The 14,630-nt window shown below is 42.9% G+C and overlaps 1 protein-coding gene across 1 annotated transcript; it reads left to right on the top strand.

Annotated features, from left to right (window-relative positions):
* The first annotated feature begins 1,875 nt into the window (after positions 1-1,875).
* LOC129126895 (kazal-type serine protease inhibitor domain-containing protein 1-like) lies at positions 1,876-13,953 on the top strand. Its single transcript, XM_054643130.2, has 4 exons — positions 1,876-2,588; positions 8,051-8,211; positions 8,916-9,060; positions 10,399-13,953. The coding sequence occupies exons 1-4, from the start codon at positions 2,132-2,134 to the stop codon at positions 10,542-10,544; spliced, it is 909 nt and encodes a 302-aa protein (XP_054499105.2). The 5' UTR covers positions 1,876-2,131; the 3' UTR covers positions 10,545-13,953.
* The last annotated feature ends 677 nt before the right edge of the window (positions 13,954-14,630 follow it).

The following is a 14,630-nucleotide window of genomic DNA, read 5'->3' as shown; positions in this document are numbered from 1 at the left end:
AAACATTCCTTTACTTCATATGAGCCTTAGCAAATCCTTGTCCTATAGGTACTCCTCCCCTACAGCTGTAACACAAGCTGTACCGACAGATAATGAAATAGACTGTGATGACTAGACCCTATAATGCAAAACTAAATGTCCAATTAGGACTTGATAAAGAAATGTGAAATAAAACACATCAAACTGGACAAAATAATCAATTTCCCATTAAATTGAGGTTACTTTTTTTCTGACTCTCAATGTAAAAAGCATCAATTACACACACAATTTACTTCTTTACAGTCTGATTCAGAGTTCAAAGCAAAAACTTGCACATCCAGAATATGAATTATCCCAGTGATCAGAGGAAAAAACTCAATGCCCTGCAGGTATCTCCAGGCTGGCTTTGAAAAGTGTGATCAGTGTAGGCTGGGGGAAATTGCATTTTGTGCTGTTCAGGAGAAGGAAGTGATTTTGAAGCAGCCTGCTACTTAACTCAAAGGAAGAGGTAATCTCAAATGGTGCAGAAGGTATGGGAGCTGAATTTAGGAAAAGCTGTGGAAATGGGATGAAAAGTAAATATATGACCTCAAAAGATTTGCTTTTGTGAATGCAGCCAGAGGATGCAAGGCTGGTACAATAAAATGCATCCTTCACTGAGCTTATGCAAGGACTTACACACCAAGAACAAAAAAAAGAGGAGGAAAAGCTTCTTGTGAAAGATTTTAAGTAGGCCACAAGCATGACTTCTCTTTTACTTCAGCTTGTTAACAGTGTCCTAGTTTTATGTGTTTATCTTCAAACTGTGATGCACGTAGGATTATTTTAAGCTAGCACCCAGAGACATTTGCTTTGTAGCTAGTGGTGATCTTTGATCCATGGCATTGAGCCATGCTTGCAGGGCTGCAGGTCCATGATGCTTCACTTCCACCCCCACAACCAGGAAGATGAATTGCTGGTGAGCTGCATATGGTTTGAACAATGGTAACAGCAGTCCGTGGGCTACAAAATCTCAGCAGCAGGGCAAAGGAAGGGAGGTTTCTGCCAGGAGATAGGGAGCACATCTAAATCCTGAGATGGAGAAAGAACAGTACAACACCTGGTGAGAAATGACCCTGCAAAGCCATCTCCCTGAACTGGCAGCCATATACACACAGGAAAAGCATGGAAAGAAATCCAAGCTACCTCTTTCATCTTCCTTCATAACCTGCAGTGTAAGCACATCTTAAGAAACTAAGGCAAAGAAGTGCTTTGAAAAGATGAGCACAGGATCTAAAACTTGAGCAGAATCTCCTTCTGAAGCTGCAGCAGTTTGCTCAGTTTGCCTGTGCTCTAAACCTTTGCACATTGTTCTTAGAGCCAAACATGGACCACGTTATTTTGTGTTGCAAAGCACGGACACCCATAAACACCGAGCAGAAAATATATGGAGAGACAAACAATGGGTCCTTTAATGATTACAGGCATCTTTCATCTTAAACCTGAGAGTTTAAAGTCAATTGCAGCTAACTTGGATTGCCTCTTGCTTGTATAGAGCCTGTAAATAAAGTGTTAATTCAGAGCCCTTAGCTGTGATCAGGAATGCATCACATTTGGTGTTGCATCAAGCTCTAGTCTCTAGAGTACTGCCCAAGCCCCAGGGCACAGGGGTGCTACTTTGTACACATATTTATCTTTTTGTGGACATCTATTTTGCCTGATGTAGGGGAGGGCCACTCATAGCAGTGACTTTTTTTATTTTACACTCCTTGTCCCTGTCCCCCTTTCCACAATAGCTGCAATGTAATGTTTCAGTAGAGCAAGGCTTTGCAAATTTTGCTCAATGAGACATGGAGCAAACAGCTTTTCAGAGAGCTTCAACTCAGCTGTCAGAAGGGGCAGTTTGGTCTTTGTGCAAGCAGTACTCACATTCCAAACTGCATTAGGGAAAAGCTGCTGGGTTTTTATGCATTTTTATTATCAGTTCCAGATTAGGAATCTGATACTAATTTTTTCTTAAAGCCAGTGTTCAGAGTACAGCTTATATTCTAAAACAAAACCAGGATTGTGATGTTTTTCTCTCACTAGCTTGCTCTTTTTTGGTTTGCTTTTTTTTTTTCCTCTCCCTGGCTTTACTCCAAGGACCTCTTCTGCTTTTTGCTACACTCTCAAGATGAGGCACCGGATGGTTACAGCAGTGCTGGTAGCACTGGTACAGGTTTCACAGAGTTTCCCTGCCTTGTACCACCGAGGCTGGTGGAGGCTGCTACGGGAAGGAGATAGTTGTGGAAAATGTGATTTGGCACTCTGCTCTGAGCCCAAAGACTGTCCAGCTGGGGCTGTGCTGGATCGCTGTGGCTGCTGCCCGGAATGTGGGAACGTGGAAGGTCAGATCTGCGACTTGGACCAGGGCAATCATTTTTATGGGCAATGTGGGGATCACCTCGAGTGCAGGTTGGATGCTGATGAAGCAAGGTTTGGGGAAGTCCCTGAACCCCAGTGTGTGTGCAAATCTCAAGAAAGCATCTGTGGATCTGATGGGAAAACCTATGAAAACATCTGTCAGTTCAACAAGGCTTATGCTGCGAAAAGAAACATCAGCATGAAACATAAAGGGCCATGTGAATCAGGTAATGTGTACAGAGGCACTTCCAAACTGAAAAAAAGAGCTGATTCTTATCTTCAGACGTGTTACTAGCTACTGTAGCCTAACTTCATTAAACTAATACTGTGTTTTGTTACAATTATCATTATTCTGTTATAATGCAGAGACACATTTTTAACTTTGTGTTAAAAATGTGTTTCAGCATCTGGTACTAAATCTTTTCTTTTATAAGCGTCTATATTAGACTAGTGGATTAAATCTCCTAAAAAGGCATCAATCTACAACGTGGGTCTGTTCTGAATAATCAGAGTATGATTACTGTAATCAGAGTATGATTTTTTTTTCTACAAAAGTTGGATGTGGAGTTGGGAATCGGTAAACAGATAGGATAGTCTGGGAGGAATGGGCAAATGATTATTATTGTAATAGGACTGACTTAAAGTGGTGATAGCAAAGCAGATCTCATTTTATATATATATATATATCTCCTGTGTATACATATACACACACACAGGTACATGTGTGCATGTGTGTATCCACCTGTGAGGATACATGGTAAGCAGTGAAGCAGGAGCAATAGAAGAAGATAGGGTTTAATTAACAGCTCTGTTCTTTTTACCAAAAAGTCCAATTCAGAATCATCATAAAATCTAGCTAACCCATGAAAGAGAAATCCAAACAGTAGAACAGAATCAAGCTGAAACAATTTCCCTAAAGGACTCTTAAAGTGCTCAGTTGTCTCTGTCCATTGTTAGTGGAAGGATTCTTAGGTGGGCATACAGGGGACTCCTGCTCCCTGCTCATATGCTGTTCCCTTTCTTTGCATTACTACAAGTCATTACTCCTGGGCATCACTTAAGACATGACTATAAAACGAAAATGTGGAGAGGTTTTTTTGTTTCTAAATGAGAAACTACTGTGGGTTTTTAAGTTAATCAAATATTTTCTCAAATGAGGCAGAAGAGGTCTGTGGGTCACAAATGGGCCACAGCTCCAGGAATCTGAAATTGCAGCTCTGGCAAAGGACTGGGAGTAACTTGGGTATATTTCACCTGCTCTTCTCTAGCCGTCTTAGACTGTATCCTGTGGTTTAATATTGAATCAACAAGGGATATTGACCACTTAGAAAAATTGATGAACAATTAATATCAGGCTTCTTTCATCTTTCTCTAGCTGAGAGAGAAGGATCCATTAGAGAATCCTTTATTTCCTGTCAGGGTATTAAGGTGGGAAACAAGGCTTGTCAGGAAAGGGACATGCATGCCAGCCTGCAATACAACTGAAAGTCTGTTCGGTTGGGAAGGAGTCTTTGTTTGGGACTCGGTAGCGGTAGTTCTTGTGGCATAACCCCTCCAGCAAGATTTCGGCCAGAAGTGTCCCTTCCTTAGCAAATGCCGGTAACTTTGCAGCAGCGGCGGTAGCCCCCAGTCGCCCCCGAGGCGCATCGCGCTGCTGCTCCTCCAGCAGAAGGATCTTGGCTGCTCTGTTCTGCATGCAGGCATCACCCCCAGCGCTTTCCCACTGCTTCCCTGGCTCCCCAGAAAATCTGGAGCCTCTCTCCAGGAATGCAGAGAATTATCCTCACCCCTCAGCTTTTTGAATTGCACAGAAGCCTGCGCAAAGTTCACAGCTGTGTCACTGCTGCGCGGTTTAGTTAAAGAGGCTGTGGCGGAGGAAAGCGCCCAGCTGGAGCGTGCCCGCGCTGGGCAGGGTGCTGGGCTGGCAGCGCCCGGGGTCACAAATGCCCTTCTCCTGTGCCCGAGATGCCGCTCCCCACGCTGGCTCGGAAGCTTTAGAACCCGCCGGAGGCGCTCGGAGGGGCTGCAGCGGGCACAGCGGGGCTCGGAGGCGCTCGGAGGGGCTGCAGCGGGCACAGCGGGGCTCGGAGGCGCTCGGAGGGGCTGCAGCGGGCACAGCGGGGCTCGGAGGCCCCAGCCCAGCCCAGCCCTACCCAGCCCAGCCCGGCCCGGAGGGCGCCGCGCTCCGCCCCGGCCGCTCCGGGGCAGCTGGTGACAAGAGGCAGCAGGAGCCTGGCTCGGAGAGCCGCAAACGCTGCAGCACGGGCTGTCCTGACGGCGATTTGCATGCGGAACAAACACTGAGCGCTGTGGGGTTTTGGTACCAAGCTATAAATATAACCTTCACTCAGCTCAAAGTACTTTGTTTTGTTTTTCTCCCCTTTAAAGCATCTGCTGTTTCCTCTTGATGCCAAATGGACTAATTGTATACAGCAACCAATGCATAAATAAATAACAATAAACTCCTTTCATCAGAGGAGTACAGCCTTTCATCTTTCTTCTCTTGCCAGAAAAAGAAGAAAAAGGCCTAGCTCGCTAAAGAAACATGGAAAAATTCTTTCTTTTTCTGAAAACTAGTTTTGATCAGTTTATCTAATAATTTACCAAGGTTTCTAAGTACATTGATTATGTACAGATTCTCCACAATTAAGCCATCCCCATTCACATTCAAACATTTCTCACTGACAATTTAATGAACTAACAGAACAATATAGCAGTGATTCTCTTTATAGTTAGCTGTGTCACATGATTTATTTTAAATGTAAATTTTGGAGTAAAAACAAATAAACAAGACACAAAAATTCCTGCCATTTCCATCTAATCAGATATAGATTAGCAAAAATTAATAACGTACAATAGGAGAAAAAATATCATATTAAATATGTAATTAATTGGTCTGGAGTGATGTCAGGTTGATTGTGAAAGGTAAAACAGTATTTTGACCTTTCCTGGCTTCTGGTTTACATTTTCTATAACACAGAGGGATAATTCATGACTGACTGGGACTGTAAAAGGAAAGAATCAGCTCCTGCCCATTCAGCTCTGGACACCAGGACACCAGAACACTTACCTTAGCTATCAAAAAAAATTATCTACTCCAGGAATCAAAACAGCACATTATCAAAACAGTACAGCTCTGTTTCTAATCAGTTATGCAAACAAAATACACATAGATATCATGGGAGAATTTGTCTGAACACAAAACCTGAAACACTCAAAAATAAAGTTTATAAACTTCTGTTTAAATTGTAGAATTTAAATTAATTTGTAGAATTATAATGAATAATAATGTAGAATTATAATGAATAATAATGTAGAATTACTTTAATTTTCTTCCATAAAACACAGCAAAATGATATTGCGAGGTTGTAGTATTTTATTTCTGAAGTTTGGGTGGACAGCTAAAGTACTGATGGTGTGTTGACATTCAGAAAGGGCAGCTTGGTTACATCAGAACTGCTGCTTGCTGTGAGCTTGGTCTCAGGTGATGCCAGTCCTGGTCAGCCCGGGACTCAGCTGCAGAACTGGGACCAAGCCCAGACATTTCCCAGCTGTCTGCTGTATTCTCCTCACAGGTAATGGAAAGGGGAGTATTCCTAGTGTGGAATTATCCTAGTGCGTGGTAAGCAGTGCTGGACAGCTGCAATGTGGATTTCTAATTCAGACCTTTGTGTACTCCAGACTCCAGATGTGTTGCCGTGGGTGGCTGAGCCAGGGCTGGGGACGATGACAGGGACAGGACCCAGTCCTTGGCCACACCTCAGTGCCAGCAGGGGATCCACAAGACACCTGAGTTAGCAGCACAACAAAAATACTCACTAGGCAACATCTGCCTGTTTGAAAAGTTTTTTACACTGTCTCTGTGTGGGAACAATTTAAAAAACTCCTGTGAGTCAATGTAGACTTTTGTACATTCTAGGCTTAACTCTTGGTTTCTTTTGTACATTTTAGGCTTAACTACAGTGGATGTATCTTTAAAAGGAAAGTGGATGTATCTTTAAAAATTTAATTTTTAAAAATGAAATTGAAAATTAATTTTCAATTAATTTTAAGATTTAAAAATACATTTTAATATCAGACCCTCTGTGATCAGTTCATAGGCAAAAAAAAAAAAACCAAAAACATTCTCATCCAAGGTATTCAGTTAATACTGATTTGAATAAAGATTTTTCAAATAATAGATTCTGAATCTGCAGTTCTAGTGAAAGAACAAGCATTTAAGGATTTAAGTTTCCTAGTTTGGAAAACCTTACTTTTAAAGAGTAGGAAGATTGTTTAATGAGGCATTTATAAATGGGAAAATTGACCATTTCCTGTATTTTTTGCCATTAATTTTAATCAGGAAGCATATTATAAATATTAAAATATTAATTTTAATATTTTTCTGCACATGCATTAATCCTTAAAAACTGACAAATGTGTTATAAATTGTTGAAATTGTTGTTATAAATTGTTGAAAACATGGAACAGGCTGTTAAAGTTTCAAATGCCGAAGAATAAATGCTGCACATAGGTATTGATTCAAATATGCAAGTAAAAATATATTAATTATTTACTTGAAGTTTCTATTTCCAAGCATCTGGGATGTGTGGAAAAAAAAATTTAATACAAGTCAAATCACCCAGAAAATGCATTCCTTTTTGAGCACTGGTCTGGAAATAGAAAATAGGTTTTAGAAGGCAAAATATTTCTTGTTGTCGACAAATAGGTCAGGGGAAAAAAGCAGAGATCTCCAAGACAGGAAATCTGTGCTAACAGCAAATCCACTGTTTTGTCTGTGGCGCCGGACGCCCTCATGCCCTGCTGAGACGGGAGAGGAGCAGACGCTCGCACGCTGCAGGGGGATGGATGCGCCCGCGATCAGCTGGGCAAGCGCTGGGGATGGGTTCCGGTGCCTCCGAGCCCCGGGCTGGCTCCCTCTCGTGGCTGCCGGCAGCTTTTGCTTCGGGAAAAGGGAAAAAGGAGAATTCCGAGGCAATCAATAAACGCTGGAGGGGGTGACAGTGCGAGAACATGAGGAAACAAGTGGAAATGTAACAAGTACAATAAGCATAACATGAAATCTTACAGAAATAATTGAATTTCAGTCCTTTTCATTCCTAACACCAATATTGGATGACATCAATAGCAATTGAGGATAAATGTAAAATTCATTAATGCTGTTGTAACTTGTGACTTCCATGGGTACCAGTGCTTGACAATGTTTAGCAGCTTCAAGGCAATGATGTACTCAGAAAATGCCAGCAATAGCAGTGTTTTGCCTTTCAGCTAACCAAAATGTGACACATTCAGAGCTGTCACACAATCAAATCACTCTGTGCCTCATGTGCTGCGAATTTCCTGTGGTTTCCTCTGAGGCCCAGGTCAGGCACTGGTGGCTCTGCTGAGGGGGCTGAGCCTGGCCACAATGATAGCTCATGGGGCAAAATAAACCCTCAGTTTCAGCTCGGGTTCCACTATCATCTGCAAGGGGGAAAACAGACCTGCATAAGCATTTTTAGAAAGCACAGACACAAGGTTTTCTGAGCTTTAAAAGGTGCTTGGAATCATGTGGCTCTTTGCAGTGTTTGAGACCCAAAAGGTAAAGACAATCTGATGGTAGGCTGTGAAGGAGAGATTAGTGTTAACAAACCTTTTGTTTGTGTTCTTTGTGTACTGCCTCCTAAAGCACCTTGTTGGCTCTTTGCAGCTCCTGTTATTTCTATGCCACCTCAGGATGCCCAGAACTACACTGGCAATGATGTCGTTTTTGGCTGTGAGGTGTCAGCCTATCCTATGCCACAGCTTGAATGGAAAAAAAAGGGGAATAAAATGTTTCTGCCAGGAGATGATACCCACGTCTCCGTTCAGGTAAAACTTGAATTTACCTTTGCATACAGTTTGGGAACAGGAACAGGGTGGTTAATCTGTGAATTCCTCCTACAAAACACAACACTGTTGCAATAAATAGATTCCCCAGTAGGGGCCCTTTGACTATGCAAAGAATGATGATTTCTGTCAGTGCTTCGGCAGTCCCAGCAGAAGGAACAGCCAGGGTACCACTTATGCCTCTTTAGGAGGCTTTACTCCAAGCCAGCTGAAACTGTCATGAAGTGTGAAAGTGCCCATGGAATGTCATGACAACCCTTAAAACCTGGCTGCTGAGTGTCAGCTTGGTCAAGCCCCCTTGGCCCTAACAATTCCCCCAGACTCACTCCCCATCTCATCCTGAGCTTGAGCATAGGTGGAATGCTCTGAGAAAGCAGTAAGTGGTGCTGGGACAAGGGATAGGAGGAGCACTGGGAAGAGTGGCATGAAGGGCAGCAAGAATGTGAGCACTGTGCAGGGTAGTGAAGGTGCAAGAGCAGAGACAGGAAAGCATGAACTCACAGGTGCAGAGTAGCAAGAAGGTAAAGCACAATCCAGCAAGAATAAACAGAATCAAAGGATGATGGCAATAAAAAAAAAAAAAAAAGCAAAAGTTGTAATGATATTTAATCCATCCACTATTATTTTGAGAAACATCATGGTATCTCCTAGCTACTTAATTTCAACCATTTCTTTTTTTCTCAAAGGCAAGAGGTGGGCCTCAGAAGTATGGTGTGACAGGCTGGCTGCAGATTCAAGGCCTCAAAAAATCAGATGAAGGCATTTATATCTGCCACACCAAAAATAAGCATGGTGCAACATATGCCTCTGCAAGATTGAAAGTCATGGATGGTAATTTTTTTAAAATTTGGATGTAAAATTATAAAAATGCATACAAGCAGGATGCAAAGGATGGGGTTGTTGGAATGAAAATGAAGCATAGGAGAAATTACCCAAAACTAACCATGTTTTCACTATTCTGTGTGCTTTTATTTTACTTTATCCCCTAATGGTTTATATAGTAATATTTTGCTGCAAATTATCCTGGCTTCCAGAAAACAGAAAGCTGTGGATTGGAGCCATACAGCTGAGACACATCATTCCACTGTCCTTATCCCAGAAAAGTCCTTTGATGTTAGCAGGACCCAGAACAACAGCTGGGGTAACTGAGGGAGTCTTTGAATCATGGCAAGTTTGCTTAGCTGTTTATTTTTCATAAAATTAGGAAGGAAACAGTTGTTGTTCCTTAATGAGAGTGGTTCAAAAGATGTAAGAAATAGCTTTGCTATTGATTTGCTTTGTGCCCAGCCCTCCTCCATAGAGAAATGTTTTTCCTGGCAAATTCAGGATAAAAATGTGTTGTCATATTTACCTCCTGGACTAGGGGAGTTTGTCACTCATCCAGTTTCTATAAGTGGCCTTCAAAGCTTTATTTTCTCTGGGAATATTTGCAGATGCACAGAAGCTGTGGAAGACTGATACCATAGTTTACTAGTATTAGGAATTAAATGCATTTTCAACATATCCTCAGCAGAGCAAAGACATGGACCTGTTAGAGTGGGTCCAGAGGAGGCCAAGGAGATGCTCCAAGTACTGGAGCACCTCTGCTGTTGAGACAGGCTGAGCAAGCTGCTGGTGTTAAGCCTGGGGAAGAGAAGGCTCTGGGGAGGTCCCTGTGTCTTTCCAATCCCTAAAGAGGGAGTACTAGAAGAAGGGAGAGGGACTTTTTATACAGGCAGATAGTGGCTAGACAAGGGAGAATAGTTTTAAACTAAAATAGGAGAGATTTAGATTAGATGTTAGGAAGAAATTCTTTACTCAGAGCATGGTGAAGTACTGACACAGGTTTTTCAAAGGAGCTGTGGTTGCCCCATCCCTGAAGTGTCCAAGGCCAGGTTGGACGGGACTTGGAGCAACCTGGGATAGAGGAAGTGTCCCTGCCCATGGCAGGGAGTGGAACAAGATGAGGTCTAAGATCCATTTCAAACCAATCCATTCTGGGATTCCATGATTCTATATAGAAATTTGCTCATGACCTTCAGTGGGATGAGGTATTGGCTAAAACCCCTGTCCTTTTCATAGATAACAAGGATTCAGAAAATCTGGGTTTGCCGTAAAAATCCAAACCCAAGCCTTCCTCTGTGTTCCTATCTTCAGCTAATTTAATCTGGATTCAATTACATCTTGCAGGCCCGTCTCCTGCATTTGCATTTACTGCTGGCAGTAGAAGTGCAAGCTACAGCGTTGAATACGAGGAGTATTATGACACCTCTGATGAGGAAGATGATGAAGAATACGAATCTGGGAACTACGATAATGAAAACAATTCTGAATAATAATTTTTATACATCTCTTGTCCAAATCCTTTCACACTGTTATATTTACCAGTAGTCTCTGTTCTGTAAATGGCTCTTCTGATAACACACATACTTACTTGTCTATCCACCTTCCTGAAATGCAGCTTTGGATGACATGTATTGTGCTACTCACCAGAAGTAAGAACAGTTGTAACACCATATATTTAGACTATTAAATAAAATGCTTCAGCATGCACCTTCCAATGAAATATGCCAAAGGGATGAAATTTTATATTAATTTTTAAATTATCTTTTAATTTCTTTCACACATTCTAATTTGTTCAGCAAAAATGCCAATAGTTTAACAAAATTTTTATTTATTTTCTATCAATTTTCTTTTTTTCTGTAAAGTACTAAAAAATATCAAGAGATTGTTCACATGGCAACAAGCCTAAGTATGGAGGTTGCAAAACAGTCTTTAATTTCCTTAGTTCATGTTTTCTTATAAGTTTCACCAGGATTTTCCTTCTCATATGAAATTTTCTGTGTCTCGTCAAAGGTGAATTATCTGTCTTTTGGGGGATGTTTTTGTTTACTGTTAATAGATACGTGAAGAAATCAGGGTCTAAAGGCAGTAGGTACTGTTTTACAGTCAATACTCAAACACAGCCAGAAAAGATTCCTTGTGCATCCAAACTTCTGAGCACACTTTTGGGCTCCTTCTTGTAACAGCTCCTGCATTGCTCCCCACAGCAATGGCTCCCTCCCAGCACCCTTGGGGCAGTTCAGGGTTTGGGATCATGATCTTCCCCCTGAACAGGATGCTGGTTGGTGGGAATTCCTGCAGTTAAAAGGCAGCAGCTGCTCTGTAGCTCAATGCATGCCCTCCAAACACACAGGGATTGCACTCTGGAGCCAGGATCTGTGCTTTGTCTGCGGCTGTGAACAAGTTACCCCTATCCCTGAGCCATCAGCATTGCCAGGCTGCTGAAAGAGCAGCAAACCACCAGAACACATGAACATGAACATTGTTCCAACTGACCCATGAACCAGACAGCAAAGGAGTAGGAATCAAAAGCACAGCACTTCCAAGGGCTGAGTGAGCACCCTGAGAAATTTCTCTGATTGCTTTTATTAACTAATTAATGAAGGCTGGCTCTGAGTTAATGGGTAATGCAAAACACCAACCCTGCTCTCACACCTCTGGTTCCCACTGGCTGAGGGCAGATGACCAGCAGTAAATTACTGACCACATTCAGGACTAAGGCAGCAGAAGCTTTCCTTGCAGGGAAAGCCTTGGCATGAGCAGACTCCTTGGCTGAGGCACAGCCTGTGCAGTGATCCCTGCACACACAGAGCTGCCCCCAGCTGGATTCACCGAGACAGGGAGCCTTTACGGGTACTGGACACGCACACTGTGTAGAATTTTTAATGCATATACAATGCCTCACAAATTCTTCTTTTAATGTGCTATTTGTGCCTTTATTTGCTATCAGAAAGATTTTTCTTTTCAATTTGAAATTCTTTAAGAAATTTGCTATAGACAGTGTTTGCCCTGAGGTGTTATTGACCTCTGTCCAGCAAACAAGCAAAGAATAATTTATCTCATTTCAGGCTTCATGGGGTATTGTCAGCTTATGAGAAGAAAGTGTGTCATTGTGTTATTGAAAAAGATTAATTAGTTTTAATTAGGAATAGGAAGTGGCTGGCTTCATATTTAACTATTGATTTTGGTTTTATGGACTCTTCCTGGTCTTGTGATATGTTAATAACTTTTTTTGCTTATCCACTATATATTAACATAAAATTATCTGATAGAAATTACTGATTACTTTTTATGGAACTATTTAATATGCAAACATATCCTCAAGATCAGTTGTGATCTGCATTGCAAATTGATGAATTAGATTACTAAAGTAATCACTAAATGGTGGCAATATAGATTGGTATAATATAGTACATGGCACAGAAAATAATCTTGAAATCATTAGCCATCGAAAGAAATTAGAATTCTTGAGTGCCTTTTGCTGTTGCTAATGGAAAATGAAAAACAGAAAGAAAAAAATGTTTGAATGAGAAAATGTGCAGCAGAACTCCAGCAAATACCTGCAAGTGTTTGTCCAGATGGAGTATGTCTATTTAAGAAAAGCTAAGAGTCCCAGAACAAAGAATTATAAATTAAATACCTTGCATTTCTCTCTCTATGTATTTTTTAATATAATTTATAAGTTCTTGTAAATTATCAGCCATTCCTTTCAGTAAGAAAACTGCATTTTAGGAAAAATATCAGTGTGATGCAAAAAAAAAACCAAAGGAACACTGGTACCTTGAACAATTTCTAGTTTCTTTTTTTATAGGAGGGGACACAAATGGCTGGTTTTGTGTCTATGCTTTAATCGAGCAATTTATTATTAAATTTAAAAAAGCATGGAGAAGGTTCAGTCCTCTCTAAGCAGTAGACTGGAATCTCATTGTGAATGCATTGCCTGTAGCAACAGATCTGTTCATGTAACCCAAAGGAACAGCAAGTTCAAGAAGGGAGGTTTATTCCACCCAGTGGGAAATGAGCCAGGCTTGAGCTGAAAATGATGTATTAGTCCTGGTCCTGTATTTTGCAAGGCAGACTTGAAGCTTTCTTTAATTGAGCTTCCACAGAAAACTGTTATATTTTGTGACATGCACATCTGAAGTTCATAGCACAGCTTCCTCCTGTCACACAAGCATCTTCACTATGTCATTTCCCCCATCCCTTGTGAAGGTAAAGGAGTTGTACAGAAGTTGCTAAAGAAATTCCACTGCTTGGTGCAGAAGGTCCTTTGGGCAAGACCCTGACATAGGCTGGGGTACTTGCACAATCTAATATTAGTACTTGCTGTGTCAACTATTAGTCTAGGAATCCATTAATTCTTTAGCTGGAGCAATTTTTTCCCCTTAAAATAATCAGGATATAGCTGACAGAAATTGGATATAGAAAGGCAATTGTCTGTGTTCTAGAGACTCAAATGATTCAAGCGATGGTTAAAGCGTGTGCCAGGGCTGCCCTGTGCAGCTGAACACAGCATGGGCTCCCTGCCTGCCCTGTGGAATAGCTTTGTGCTCTCCCTTCTGTCCTTGCCCAGCCGTCACCTCAGGCAGGAGACCCACAGCAGGGGGACAAACCCACACCTGTGTTTGGCCAGGAACAAACACACTCCAGACAAGCTGGAAATTGGCTATCCTGCAGGAAGCCCAGCTCTCACTCATACTTAGATACATGTGCTATCCACAGACTCTGCTCTTGAACTATTTATTTATTTATTTATTTATTAACTCCATTTCCATAATTTTGCTTCACACAATTAATGAAGGTTTTTTGTATAAAAGCATATGGTTCAGTGATTCAACTGTGATAGTTCATGTACAAAGAAACCGCTCTTCCTATCCTGATTAAATTGTCATAATAATTGTTTCTCGACCTCACTGCTGAAGATGAATCCAGCAAATACACCCAGTTCATGTTTTCCTTCCAGGTCTAAAGCAATTTCCATTTCCAGCATCATTCTACCGGTGTGGGCCCCTTCTTTGGGGCTACCGGGCTTCACATGGGAATCTTTGCAATGTGGTCGATAAATTATCAGGGAAACATCACCTGCTCAGGCCCTTTATCATCGCGAGGCTCCAGCCGTGCCGGTCCGGGGGGATCTGGCACCGCCCGTGTCCGCCCGTGTCCCCACCGCCCCTGCACCGTGTCCGCCCCCGGTCCGCCCCCGGTCCGCCCCGCCCGGCCGCACACCCGCACCCCCGGCCGGCCCCGGCTCTGCCGCTGCCCCGGCAGGGCCCGCTCGGAAGGATGCGCGGCTCGGAAGGATGCGCGGCTCGGAAGGACGCGCTGCGCGTCCAGGTGGGTGCGCCCGGCGGGACCTGGGCTGGGGCGGTGCGGGGCCGTCCGTGGGGACGGGCCGGAGCTCGGGGGGAGGAGGGAGGGCGGTGCTGAGGTCCGCGGTGCTGCGGGATGCGCAGGGCCGGCCAGGCAGAGGGGCCGGAGGGGCCCGGGAGCCGCCCTGCCCGAGCAGCTGCGGCGGGGCTGGGGCCAGCGGAGCCGAGCCGGCGGCCCCGGCTGTGCTGCGGGAGCGGGGCTCGCGCGGG

This window comes from Agelaius phoeniceus, chromosome 15 (genome assembly GCF_051311805.1).
Source record: "Agelaius phoeniceus isolate bAgePho1 chromosome 15, bAgePho1.hap1, whole genome shotgun sequence".
Taxonomy (NCBI): Eukaryota; Metazoa; Chordata; class Aves; order Passeriformes; family Icteridae; genus Agelaius; species Agelaius phoeniceus.
Note: the sequence above shows the minus strand (reverse complement) of the source record. Positions and strands in the feature narration are given on the sequence as shown.

Bases quoted from the DNA above. Each gene is read 5' to 3' on its own strand.
- LOC129126895 (XM_054643130.2), top strand. From the start codon at position 2,132: ATGAGGCACCGGATGGTTACAGCAGTGCTGGTAGCACTGGTACAGGTT. The intron at 2,589-8,050 runs GTAATGTGTACA...GGCTCTTTGCAG, and splicing joins TAAAGGGCCATGTGAATCAG to CTCCTGTTATTTCTATGCCA. The intron at 9,061-10,398 runs GTAATTTTTTTA...TACATCTTGCAG, and splicing joins AAGATTGAAAGTCATGGATG to GCCCGTCTCCTGCATTTGCA.